Genomic DNA, 14,024 nt, shown 5'->3' with positions numbered 1-14,024 from the left:
GAGCAGCCCTGGAAATTGCTGCTGATGGGAGTTGTCTGATTTCTGGCTTTACAAACAGCTTTCCCTAAATAAATGGTTCCTGGTGTTCATCTCTAGTGATGCTGGGAAAAAGTGCCATAGAAAATTGACAGCTCTGGTGTAGTTGGCTGACCATTTATTAGTGCTCTACTCTCTGAAGGGTGGCAGGGAAATCCTGGTGTATATGGAAGATATTTCAGCAGCTGTTAAAAGATATCCCAGACATTATTTTTTACTTTTTCTGAAATCAGGAACAGATTTACTGTCAGTGTGTGTGTCTCTGCCATTCAGGGGCTTTGTATCAGCCTTCTTTATGCCACTGCTATGCTCAGCTTGCTGTGTACTGCAGCTGGGTCCTGTTCTTCACAAGGGTAATGGTTTCATCATTTGAAAAGTTACACCTTGCTTTCCAGTAGGATTATTTCACAGTTCAGGGTTGGGCAGCCCTGTGAGTTTGCCCAGCTGGCCCATTTGTGGGACATGCCAGGGGAGGTGAAGGCAAAACAGAAGGGAATCTGCAGCCTAAGTGAGGCTTAGGACTGGATTGTTTTGCTATTCTTTGTTCTTTGTTCCTGTTGCTGAGCTCCATGGTATAATGGATAGTCAGTTTCAAATGGAAACAGAAAACATGTAAGCAAAGGGAGTTATGGGAGAACTGCATTTCTTTTCAAGAACCACTGAAACAGGTCTTAAAAACTTTTGAAATTGAAACATTGAAAAATTAATGACTTAATATAGAAAATCCTGAAGTCAGTAATAATAATAATAATAACAATAACAATAATACCAATAAATAATATTGAAAAATCTGCTAATATGTGAACAAACTGGAAAGAACTGTTTTGATTAAACTCAAAGGAAAACCTTTGAACAAAGTCCTGAAACTTTCTTCTTCTATAATAATAAATGAAGAATACATTCAACTTATATATGCTGCTGTATCTCACTGAAGTAAATGAAGTTATGGAAGTTCACAGCTGCTAAAAATTTGACCATTTCCAAACAAACAAACAAGCAAAATAATTAACTGTGTAATAGACACGGAAAGACAATTATTCCTGGAAAGTTTTACTACTACCAATAGCAAAATTAGTTACCTTACTGAATCTGTGAAGATTTTTTTAGGATGCTTTGAGGATTTTTGTGGTTTCTTGGCCTGACAGTGATACCCCAGGCAGTGGCAGAGCTGAAGACCTGGCTCTAGGGCCTCGTTCACTCAGTGCCCAGAGCTGAACTTCCCTAGGGACTGAAATCTCCTAGGATTCTCCTGCAGCTCATTCTGCACAGCGTTGCTGTGACACCTTTCAGGCAGGTGGAAAAATGAACCCTCTTAGGGACTTCTTTAAAATTGTTTGTAAATTCTAATGAGATGAAGATTCAGGTTTGAAGTGCATTAAATTAAAGCTTTGCTTGGTAGATACGTAACAGTGTAATGGTGCTGAGCAGAAATAAGGGTCTTTACCATTTTGATGCAATATAAACTGAGAAAGTGAGCCTAAGATTTTGTGTAGATAATGCTGGTACACTTTTGCCAGGTACTTTGGGATAGAAATACGGATCTAGAAGGATGACACTGATGGATAGCTCTGGATCTACCCATGTAGATAAGGGATCTGGCAGACTTGCATCTGAGATGCTGAATGTATGGCAGTTTGTAGTTGTTGATTGCAGAAATTTAATGCATGTGCATAAAAAACTTCAACTTTTGCTCTACTAGAATTTTGGGGAAGGGAGAAGGCACCTGAGGAAAGGTATGTGTACCTGTTGATTTGGGTCAGTAACGTTTTTAACAAGTATTAACATTATCAGATGTGTCTGTTCTTTGCCTTCAGTTGTTGTGAGGGATTTTTAAAAAATAACTGCTAATTTGTTTTTCTCTCTTTGAAATGAATTTATTTTGAAATATTTGTTGTAACGTTAGTTTTAGATGTTTTACCAACACTAGGCAATGAAAACAGACTGTATTTCAGTCTCACTTCTGATTCAGCAGAACTTCCAGATCCTCTTGCTCGTGACTGCACAACCTGCAAGATCTTCATGGTAATAATATATAGAGACATAAACCCACCACTTCAGTGGTGTTCAAATTGCCTGGCTGATTTCTGCCAAGTGCAGGTCATGTGCTTTTGAAGCCTTGGTATTTTATGTGCTCACATCCAAGTGTGTCTTTCAGAAAGACTAATATCAAAGCAAACATGATGGAGTCATTGTCCCATCTACAGGAGCTGCCTGAAAATATTTTTTCCCTTTCTGAGCAGGTATGAGGAGATCTTTATGACAGGTGGAGGAGCAGTTTTTTTGTACCCTCTCTCATTTGTAGTCAGACTCATCCCAAAAGTTTTTGTTTGAAAGACCTGGAGTCAGAGTTAATTTTCTATCCTATTTCTTGTCTCCTAGCTTTGTACAAAAAGGTGCCAGGGAGTTCTTCCAACACCAGGGAGGAAATGAGCGTTCCAGGGTAATGCAGGGTTCTCACCCTAGAACAAACGTGAGCTGGATTAAACCTGACAAAGGCTGGGGGCAGACTAGATGTCTGGAAGGTTAAATTGCAACTATTCTGTGGAGTTAATGCCCTAGTTACATGATTTCTTTCTGCGACACATGAAATGAATAAAACCCATATTTTGTTGAGGGTAGAATGTGTGGGAAATAAGATTTTTTTTATTATTTTTTGATTTGGAATCACTTTGAAAGGGGTGAAGGGATTCCAGCAAAACCTGACCTACAGGCTGGCAGACTTCACAAACTGATATTGCTGTGCAGGTGGAGACAGCCGTAGATTTGTTGCTTACGCTGCTGCCTCTATTTTTAGTTTCTGACTGCTTGCAAGTTGTGTTTACAAATGTCAGGAAAATGCATTAGGATTATCTGCTTTATTGTAGAGGTAATAAAACGTTGTCCAATTTAGCCAATAAAACAGCTAAAAGCAGGCTCTCTCTGTCGTGGCAGTGTAGCTGCTAAATGAGGCCTCACAGTGGTTTTAAGCTGACTGCTCTGTTCTTTCCTCATTACTTGTTCCCCACCATTGTTCTGCCACAGTATGGAGATTGGGATTCTCTGGGGGTATTTTATTCCCACCTGGGAGAAGCTGAAAATGCACTTTGAGAAGAGGGAAGGTGAGGGATGAGCAAGGCCCATCCCTGCAGTGCCCTGCATCGCTCCTGGAGCCCAGCAGTGGTACTGGAGCCGTAAGGAAGGAGCACAATTATTCCTTTGCCCAGGGCTCTCAAATGCTTGGCTGCTAAAAAATACTTCCCCAAGAGCCCTTTCAGCTTCAGTGCCTGGAGTGGGAAGCAGTTGTTTTTAGTGGATGTGGTTGGTCTGTTGCAGCCTCTATTGGTTGGTGCCCTATAATCCAATATTAGAGCTGCTTTCACTGCCACCAGTCTGGATTTCTGGACAAACATCCTGTTTAAACTGGGATGATTTACTGGGGAGCTTTATGACTGCACTCTATGCCAGCTAGACGTATTAATGTGTTTAAGTCAGAGCTGAAGGTGCTTTAACATTGTTATTTGACTCTGAAAGAAAAAGAAATATGTTGTTTATCCCATTAGAAAACAAGCATGTAAATAAATAATATAGAAATACATCTTTCCAGTGTATAAAAGGTCTTTATTACCTTTATTATGGTCTTCAACCACTAAAAGTTAGTGTTGTGGGATGCCAGCCCTAGTCATATTTGCTAACTAGCAAAAAGGTTTGAGCAGAGTTGTGACACTGTTAGCTAATACTTGTTTTTCATTGCTGTTTTAGATAGCTTAGGACAAACAGATTGTGTGTTACTGCTGTGATAGAATACATAAAATAAAAATAGTTCTCATGCTGAGTTCCCTGTGCTTTAAATATACCAAATATGTCCCCTCAAGCATCCATAAGGTGTGGTTATCTGTATGCAGTTCATCACCAGAGAAATTATATATTCATTTTTAAAGGAACCATAAAATTAGTTTGTTTAAAGTCTGGATCAGAGTTGGGAAAGAAAATGGCAATTTAGTAAAGACTGAGGAGTTAATTCCACTAGAGGGGTAAGCTAGAAATAGAAGTAGGAGTAAAAGTGTTGCTTTGAACTGCATCATATGGAAGCAGCAATGACAGGAACATTGCAGGTTTGTATGTACCTGTGAATCCTCATAAATTTTTTTGCAACTTCTGCAGATTCTGAAACTATATGCCTCTAAGGAGGCAGACAATGAAAATTTGATAGGCAATATTATGCAGTGAAGTGTTGAAATTTGCAGATCACTGGAAAGTCTGACCAAGAAATATAGCTTCTTTTTTTACCTAGGGAATGAAGTGTGGGAAATTATGGTTTAAAAATAAGAGTGAGATGTAAATCTACACTGTTTCAATACTCCTCAACTTTGAGAAAATTGGAGTCTGGAGAGCAACCTTGATGACTTTTCTTTTCGTTGTGGCTGAATGTAATGATAAAGTCCAAATATGTGTGACATCTGGCATGCTTGTGACCACACCTAGGTCTTAGATCCAAAACAAAAGGGTTTTTTTCCTCCAAGAATTTAATTTTTGTTTATCCAGGTAAGTGCCACAGAACTGCAGCTTGCTGTTATTGAAAAGAACAGTCAAATCATAGTGTTTCTCTTCTGCCAAGCTGCTCTCATGAACACTGAGAATTAGATATTGTGTTTGTCAGCCTAAGATTGACAAAGTCATAGATGAGTCTGTTTTTTTGGTTTATTTGTTTTTTTCCTACAAAGATGTGTTCTTTGTTAAATTAGCTGATATCTGTTCATATAAAGAGTAATCAAATCAATCCTTTTGGGCTTTATTTCAAGCCCTCTTAATACTGGAGCTGTAGTTCTGTGGGTTTATTCAGAGAGCAGAGGTTCAGATGGTCCTTCACAAAACACAGCAATTAGGGTGGAGCTGCTCAGAGCTTGGCTGGGGTTGCTGTGAGTCTGAGAGCTGCATTTGGTGAGCTCCCATCTCCAGGAGATTCCTCTTCCACTGCTGCCTGCTTCTTCCCTGGAATTCCTCTGGGCTGTTGAAGATTTTGTTCTGGCACAGGCCTTCCTAGAATTGGAAACTGAGGTGATGAATTTAGGATGTGAGGAGTAAAATTTTTAAAAAAATTGAGGGCTTTTTTCTAGGCATTAGCCTGTTTTCAGTCTTGATTATTTTTTAGAAGGTCCTATGTGATCAAAACCAGGGCTGGTCAAAATTTTTCCTACTGATATTTTTGCCTTGGAAATCACTGAAATGATGGGATCCTAAGCATTTCCTGGGGCTGTGTGAGTTACCCTTGGGCTTTTTGCTGAAAAGATGACATTCAAGAAGTCTCAATGGGCCTGTGTAGTTTCCTGTCATCCAGGTCAGATGGCCTGAAACTCTTTGAGATGTGTTTTCTGACAGTTTGATATTGTGGTTTCAAAATGTTTTTGCACAAATCTGTATCTAAAACACAGCTTGTTTCATGAGCAGAGCATGCTGCTCCATCTCCCCCATTACAGTTTTGGAAGAAATCTCTTGAGTGCTCTAACCATTTCCTGTGGCATCAATGTGTCTCTCTTTGTAGACATTTTTTAAGTGTTGGGTCAGGTTGTTCCAGTGGGAATTGGGTGAAAGTAAATACATGTGTTAAAACTGGTTCTGTAGCTCTTGAACAGCAGAAAAAGAAAAAAAAAAATGCAAAGAAAATTGAAAGTGACTCTAAATAATATTTTCTTTTCTTCAGCTGTCTCCGTAATGAGATACAGTGCATCATCCTTTGGATTTGCTGTAAGTAGACATACAATTGAAATATTATCTACTCTTTCTTTCTTTTCCAAAGGCTTTCTCTGAATATGAAATACTGCATTTTTTTCTTACGATAAATTAATGGAAAAGTATGCAAAGTCAATAATGGATTATAAAAAACATTGTTAAAGTCAAGCATTGGAAGGGTGTCAAAGATACTCTAATTATACTTTTTCAGTTTCTGTCCATTTAGTCCCATCCTGGAGTTGATACCCATTCTTATGCCTTATTGTTGATAGGTGTTATCCACCAGATATGGTTTTCTTATGCAAAATCTCTCAATTAAAAATCAGTTTTGTGGTTGAACTTGAGCCAAATTCCCAAGTTCCCTTCTGACCTCTTCCCATTGAAGCTGATGGTAAGACTGCTGTTGACTTTGGAACGACAGCTTTCCTCTCCAGTCCTTGCCATGACTTTCCAGATTAGTGGTAGAGCAAAAAATTGCTAATGACAAGCAATGACTCATATCAAATAATTTATCTTTAGCTTTCAATTTTGAAGGTCAGATTGACTCTGTAGGAAGTTTGACACGAGAGTGGAAGTTCTTACAGTGGGACAAACCTGATTTTCAGTGTTCCTGACACCATATCTGCATTAATTGGGAATACAAACATGGCAATTTTACTGATGACACAGAATAATAAATTCATATGGGATGAAATCTGGGTGGGATTTTGGAGAAAAAGTTAATATTTTCTTGATTGGAAACAAAAGCTATTGCAGGAAATTAGTGACTGCCGGAAAAAGGAATGCTTGACAAGCATTTTTCTATGCTTATTTCTTTACAGTCTTTGCATTAGATTCATATTAGTATTTTAACTCTCAGAGTGCTACAGTGGCAGACTGGGATGCTTGTTTTTTTTCTTAACTTCTTCACAGGTGATAGATTAAAAATTCAAATTTTTATAATCCCTTGATTGACTTTCTGAGCTCGGAAGTGTATGATTTTGCAATAATACAAGGTGAAAATGTGAAGATCAATTCAATAAACGTAAATCCTGCTTTCATTAAAGTGATTTATTTGAAGCTTCTTTGTGCCTGTGCAGCAGGATGGGGAATGCATTGCTTTGAGTGCAGGGCACATTTGATGTCCCACAAAACAATTGCCTGTATCTCTTTCAGTTTGATGCCACCCTGGATGTTTTGTCGTCAGCGATAGTTCTGTGGCGTTACAGCAACGCAGCCGCTGTGCACTCTGCACACAGGGAGTACATGTGAGTACACTGCATTGCTTCTGCCTCTGGCAGGGGCCTGCAGAGCTTTTGTTGTCAAGCTGGGAGGCTGCAGGTTCCAGAGCTTTGACAAAAACATTTTGTCGTGTCAGCAAGCATCCTTTCCTTCTGCCAGCTCGCTGCTTGCTCCCAAACACCCTCCTTAGGCAAACCTCCCTGTGATTGTGATTTTCTGTTTCTTCTTAGCCAACACAGCAATGGTTGGGCCTTTGCTATTTGTTTTCCCTTGCAGCACCTGGATCAAATGAACTGTATTTGCAGTCTGTAACAGATTTGTATATCTTTAATTTTCCATCTTACTGAATCATTCTCACTAGAGTATGCTTTCCAAAATTGTTGCTTGTGTAATATTTGTACTTCCCTTAACAAGTCTGAATATGAATCACTTCAACTTTTTTTTTAAAGTAAGATTATAACAGTGATGCATATCTTCTTTATGTTTACTTTGCAAGCAGGTTTTTTCATATTTAATGCTTGCTGTATATATCCTATGGGGGGGGGAAATCTTTACATATGCAATGCAGTATTGATCACAATGGGAATTGTGCTCTGCATCACTGTGCAGCATTTCTATGGGTGATTCATATGCTAGCTGAGAAGATCAGGTGGAGATTGACTCAAGAATTTTCCCAACTAGTGCATAAAGAAGATTTAAAATTCCTTCTCAAATTTTGAGCATCTAGGAGGAGAATTACAGTATATTTGCCTGTTTTTGGTTTTTCTCAGTACTGCCATTGCTGGCAGCATCCAATCTGGCTGGAAAATAGTCCAACTGCCCCCTGGAATGGACTGCACTTTTACAATAAAGGGGGATAAGGCAGGTTTTGTGCTGAAACACCTCTAATGATGGCGCTTTATTAAAGGGCAGCTTGATGAATCTGAAGGTTGCATAACTGGTAGGATCAAGAAAATCAAAACAACAAAGCACAAAAAATCAACAGCAAAAAGCCACACTGAAGGGTCCCAATCACTTCTTCACAATCTTTTTCTAAAAACTAAGAAAAAGCAAGCAGTATTTCTACATGCATTAGCTCAGGCTCATGCAACAGCTTGCCAGGGCTGTGAGTTTTTTTCTGGCAGGGCTCCATACAGAACAGTTTGGAATAAAAGGCCATAAAAGACTGATGTGGCATTGATTCATAAAAATAAGGTCAGAAAAATGTGATTAAAATTAGTCTTGCACAGCTTTGGAGATTTTAACAGATATTTTCTTACTATCTTACTTTTGTGGGTGTCCACAGAGATTCCTGTCAACATTTAATGAACATATTTTTGAAATCTCCTTCTGTCGAGCTTTTTCAGAACCTTGTGAAGTATTTAGAAGAGAAAATAAATCCCAATACAAAAGAAGACTCAACATGTCCCTATGGCTAAGCCAGTAAAGTGAACAGGCGAAGTAGTAAACATATTTTCCTGTTTCTTTATGCTAATTTTTAATTTGGTTTCATATAATCCCTCTGCTTTACATAAGGCTAAATTAAGTCAGTGAATTACTTGCCATGCCCATGAGTTGAAGACAGCTAAGGTTACATGATGAGTTCAGTACCAAGTGAAAGAATGTTCCCATATGCTGGGAATATGAATCACTGGATAGTCAGCCTGGTTATCCCTCTGCTTCCAGAGCTGACAGGAGAGCCACCACAGTACTGACAGCAAAGAGATGGGGAGATTGTTGTGCTGCTTAAGGCAACTCTTTCTGTGTCAGGTTTTTGAGGGAGGCACATTTCTAATTTCCTGTTGCATTTAATCAATCTCTAGCTTGAAACACTGCATGTAATTATTTTTCCTCCTCGATGCTGGGAAAATGTTGCAATGATGCCTGCTGGCTGCTTGCTCAGCTTATGAATAAGCTAATACAATATCTGTGTATCATATCTGCCTCCACCTGCTCTGCCACAATCCCTGTTTTCTGGGGGCCTTCTCCCTGACTCCTGGACAGTGTGGGATGAGTTTGTGTGGGTGCACAAATTTGCGTAGGTTGTGCTGTGTGTTATTCCTGGTTTTGTGTGCCTGGCCATATTCTGCCTTAGTGCAGGGGTCTGTCTAGAAGAATAAACAGAGTGTGCCAGACTAGCTTCAATTTAGTTCTTTATTTATAGTTCTGTCTTTTATTGATTTAAAGATTACATTTTTCTGTGAACCCTAACATATCTGAAAAAATCCTCAGCTCCTCGGCAAAAGCCAAGTGGAACTGCCAATTAATTGTGTTTTGCAAATTTATAAAACTTCCCGTTTCATAAACTTGACAGCAGGAGATTGATCCAAAATCTGTTAAAATCAGTGTAAAGCCTCTCATGGAAAGGCAGCGTTAGATTCAGTCTTGGACGTCATTGAGAGAGAACATAAAGATAGACCGAAAAACACACCCCCAGGAAAAGGCACAGAGAATACAGCCTGACTCATGATGTGCTATGAATTAAATACTGAGAATAAAATGCTAAGATGTGAAAGAGATGTGTAGTCTTACTTAAGCTGCAGCCATATGGCAGTTGGAGCTGCAGCATTTGATGGGCTGGCACTCTGGAACTCTTGCTGTGCCAAGTTCTGCTAGGAGGAACCAGTGCACTTCCATTTGACTTCAGGGGAATTGGAATGCTGAAACCATCATGCAAATGTGTCCTGCTGAGTTTAACTCCATTTAATGTGTTTTGTTTTTATTAGATCATTTGGTTTCTCTTGTTTTCTGGGGTGAGATGAGAAGGTACTTTGTCAGTGTTCATCCCTTCCTTCCAGGCTGTCAGCCACAACACAGAGCTCAGAAGAGGCTGAACCCCTGGCAGTGGCACCAATCCTGTAGCCATTTGTTGATTCTCCAGATTGAGCCATCTCAAATTTCTGTGCTTTGACTGGGAGAATTGACAAGAAAACTCCTTTTGCTCTTTTTGCTCTTTTTTCCCTTTACTGACACTTCCAGGGCTCTGTCACCCTTCCTGCTGCTGCTCAGACTGCTCCTGGATGTATCATTGGTGCCCACAAGAAATAAAAGCCAAGGTTAAACATTCACCAGCATCAGGAATTAAACCACTGCAAGGTTGTAGGCCTGCTTGACTCTGCCTAGATGGCTCATTAATGAAAGAGTATGTGGGAGTAGGATGAATATTTGATGTTTTTTAAGAGAGTCCTTGAAAGAATTGTAGGTCTTAAGGCAAAGCAAGAGTTGGGAAGGACTAGAGATGTCTGGGAAGAGAGTCAGGGTACATGCATAGTTCATGAGTACTTTATCTGCTCAGTGTGATCTGCTAGGTTGTAAATTAACATGCAGGAAATGTAAAGGTGCTGAACAAGTCATCAAAAAGCAATGATCAAGGAATCAAAGAAAGGATTGCTGAAATAACTGGAAAAATAATTTGAAATCTCCACTGAAGATGAAAATTTACAACTGAAATTGACTGAGACATTTAAGATGTGCGAAGAAATGTGAATGGTCCCCTTGGCTGCTCTCCATAATCAGTTTACAAATGCCTTGAATATTCTGCCTTTAGTAAACCTTTAGCAACTCAGTAGCTTATTGGGTTGCTGAAGCAAATATAAATCTGTTGAAAGAACTTTATTGACACTGGTTTGGCAAGAGTGGTTTTTCATGTGCCTAAATAAACTCAGTAAATAGCTGTAGAAGAAGTTTCTTAATAGAAGACTGGAAAAAGATCTCATGAGATGTTGAACTAGCCACTGGCTATACAGCCAAGGGCAGCTTTTAGCTTCTGTTAAATTCGGGAATGAAGGACTTGGTTGGAGTGCAGGAACTGTGTCTGAGGAGAAAGTGAGAAATACCACCAAAAAAGGATGGATTGGAAAAACAGAATAAAAAAATTACATGTACACAGCCATGTGGGAAAGTGTTAAAACCCAGAGCTGATTCAGTACAGTTGGTTGGAAATGTCTTGCTTTTCTGTACAATGCAGTACAGGACCCAGTATCTGCCTATGCCTGTGGGATCCACTGATTCTGGGATTTTTGGCCACTGGGTTTTTTATTGCACAACCCAACTCTGTACAGCATATTTAAACCAGTGATTCTTGACAGTTGCAGCTGGTGTTTGCTATATATTATTTTTGTTGATGGTATCATGTTAAATTCTGTGCTTCCCAGGAACCAGTCTGTCAACATCTTTCTTAAGCCAGTGCCAGAGTAAATAGGAAACCTGACTCATAATGAACATTCTGGATTATGGCAACAGCAGAAAACACACATTTCTTACATCTCTTTTGCTGTTTTGGTGTTGTGGTTTTGTTTGTTTGTTTGTGTTTTTGATTATGTATTTCAGACTCTGGCTATGCACTCCTTAATTGCCTAATAAGAAAATTAAATTGTATCATGGACTAATCATTTTAAACACACTTGTGGTGTTCTATGTTGCCATGACATAATAAATAATGAGTCCAGATATGTCCTTTTTTTAATATATTGGTGGAGCTGCTGTCTGAAACATGAGCAGTAATACTAAAATTACAGGAGTGAAAATCTATAGTGTGGTAGACACAGTGCAGATTTCTATCATACCTCCACCTGCTCCTGAGAAAGCTTTTTGCCAGAAGAAAAGAGTCATTTTTCAATTAGACATTACTTAAATGATTTACTCTGTGCCTGTAACTTAACTTTCATCTCCACACCTCAGCTGTGGCTGTGGATTTAATCCCTTCAGGAAGATGAGCCCATTTGCCACGTGAAGAAAGTCTGTCCTGGAGATTTGCTTCCCAATAGGTTTCTAAATTATGGGGAGGATGAACAGGTTTACAAATTAGGGGGCAGTGAGAACAGGTGTTCTTACCTGTTTTGACACTCAGAAGAACACACCTGTAAGAGCTTAACCCAAGAATTTCTAATTTAGCTTCAGCTAAAAGCAATCTCTAAGAAAGATATTTGACTGCTCCTGAGCAGAGATGACATGAGAAATCACATCATAAAATGTGATGAGACCCTAAGACAGAGAGAGCCTCTCCTTCCAAAGTAATTGTAACCCTTTTTTTCTCTCTTGCTCATGTTCAGATGACACCACTTGGGAATATTTACCCCGGTGTCTGGTCATGGGGATCCTTGCAGAAGTTACACTGAATATATGTGCATTGCAATTAGGCATATGGGAATATGGGTTTGTGACGTATCCTACTTTTGCACTCAAAGCTTGAAAGAATTAGAAGCCACCTTTTGTGGCTGTCATAGTGCAAAGTTAGGTCTGGCTCTTCTGTCTTCCTCTGGTTCAAAAAGAAAGCATATTGGTCTACATGGTTTCAGGGTATATCCTCTCTTGGTACACAGAATTAAATAAAGCCACCCACATTTTCAGTATTTCTATTGTATTTAAATTTTCATGTGAGGATTGTCTCTGCTGTGCTGGTTAACCCAGCTAAATGAGCACTGTCTATTTAGGCAGTGTTGAATGAAAATAATCCTCTGGGTTCAGACCCAACATATCAGTCACATTGAAAAAACTGTGGATAATTTTATCTATACCATACATACCGAAGAGACTCAAAGCACAGATGGCAAAATCAGCACCTACCCACAGCTCAGGGCAAACCTCTGTGGCTGGAGGCAAAGCTCTTTTGTGATGAGTGAATGGAATACCTAAGTGATCTGGAAAAATGTCAAATGCATGGAGCTGCAAACAGAACCTACCTCTGCAGCTCGTGTGTGGCTCTCAGCTACCAGGAGTTTGGCCTCACACCACATTTTCATGTCTCTCCCACAGAATGAGGCACAGTGAGGAGTTTTCAAAGGGATTGCTCACCTGTGCTGGGTTATCTGTTTTGCAGGAGAACTATAGTTTTTTGTTTATTTTTTTTCAGAAGTGTAGTTTCTTTTTAACCAAGCTGAAAATTTCTAAACTATTCTTTCTTCTGAAATATTTGGCCAAAATTCTGCATCCAAGTACAATGCTAGATACAATAGGTGCTTCATTAGGCTGACTTAATAAACATCATCATTTCTCCATAAATTTATTTTCCCATATTCAGACACAAGTAAATCAATCACAAACTTTGCTCTTACCCAGACAGAAATACATGTATGCCTACGGCTGTGCGTGCACCCCCAAAAATCATTGCACATACAAGTTATATTAAATATGAAATAGAAAATGTATATATTTATATATTCTAAAATCTGTTTCAAAAACTGTGGCATCTGTAGACTTGGCAGTGATTTTACTGGAGCTAGATCCAAAACCCTTGAAAGCCTTTCCTTCTACTTGACTGGTAGTTGATTAAGCAGGATTTGTGTGTATTGCCTAGTATTTACAGGTAGACCTATGGATATAAAATCAGGAATATGATGTTTCCTGTGCTGTAATTTGATGATCACCATAAAAATGAATATTATAGAAGTTCTCCAAAGGCTTTAATTTCTGGGTTCAGGGAAATGGCAGAGTCTCTGATCATCTGCTGCAAGTGCAGGAGCAGTGCTGGAGCCAGGAGAGTGGTTGTAAGGCAGGTGTACTCCAAGTGCAGCTGCAGAGTCTGTGCAGACCTAGGAACTAGAAAATAGACCATGAGAAGTTTTAAACTCCCCCCAGTTGTAGAAATGTCTGTTAGTGTTTTCTGGCAGATATTCCGTACCTGGGGTATCAAATTATTTATGGAACTGTTGCCCCAGTTCAGCTGCATGAAGTTGAAGTATGTAAATACCCTGTTCTGCAGCAACTAGTTGAAATCCTAAGGGATAATAAAAGTTTTAGAAGGCCTGTAACATTTTCAGCATGAAATGGTTCCCTGGCAGAGCTGATCTGAGTCTCAGACGTAAACAGCATTTCTCCTCCGTGTCTTTTAATAAGTTAGATCACGTGATATCACAACACACTTTTCTAACACAAGAACTGAAAAATTGATTTTTAGTGGTCATTTGGACTATTACTTGTATTCTCCTTATTGTGTAACATAGTTTGGGCTTATTTTTTTTTATGGTGAGAAAAAAGGAGTAGCTGTAATGATGCTGATCTGGATCCTGGCAGTTGGGGGTGGATTATGGAACATGTGTGATGAACAGCAAGCCCACTTTTTTCCTTTTAAAGTGCATCTTAAA

General features: G+C 39.2%; 1 protein-coding gene across 2 annotated transcripts in view; it reads left to right on the top strand.

Annotated features, from left to right (window-relative positions):
* TMEM163 (transmembrane protein 163) overlaps positions 1-14,024 on the top strand; it is an 86,694-nt gene that overhangs the window by 46,866 nt on the left and 25,804 nt on the right. For both annotated transcript variants that reach the window (XM_015634696.3, XM_015634695.3), the window contains 2 exons: positions 5,714-5,757; positions 6,898-6,989. In XM_015634696.3, coding sequence (XP_015490182.1) covers positions 5,714-5,757; positions 6,898-6,989 — 136 coding nt within the window. The remainder of the gene's footprint in view (positions 1-5,713; positions 5,758-6,897; positions 6,990-14,024) is intronic.

This window comes from Parus major, chromosome 7 (genome assembly GCF_001522545.3).
Source record: "Parus major isolate Abel chromosome 7, Parus_major1.1, whole genome shotgun sequence".
Lineage (NCBI taxonomy): Eukaryota > Metazoa > Chordata > Aves > Passeriformes > Paridae > Parus > Parus major.
This window is presented reverse-complemented; position numbering and strand designations above follow the sequence as displayed.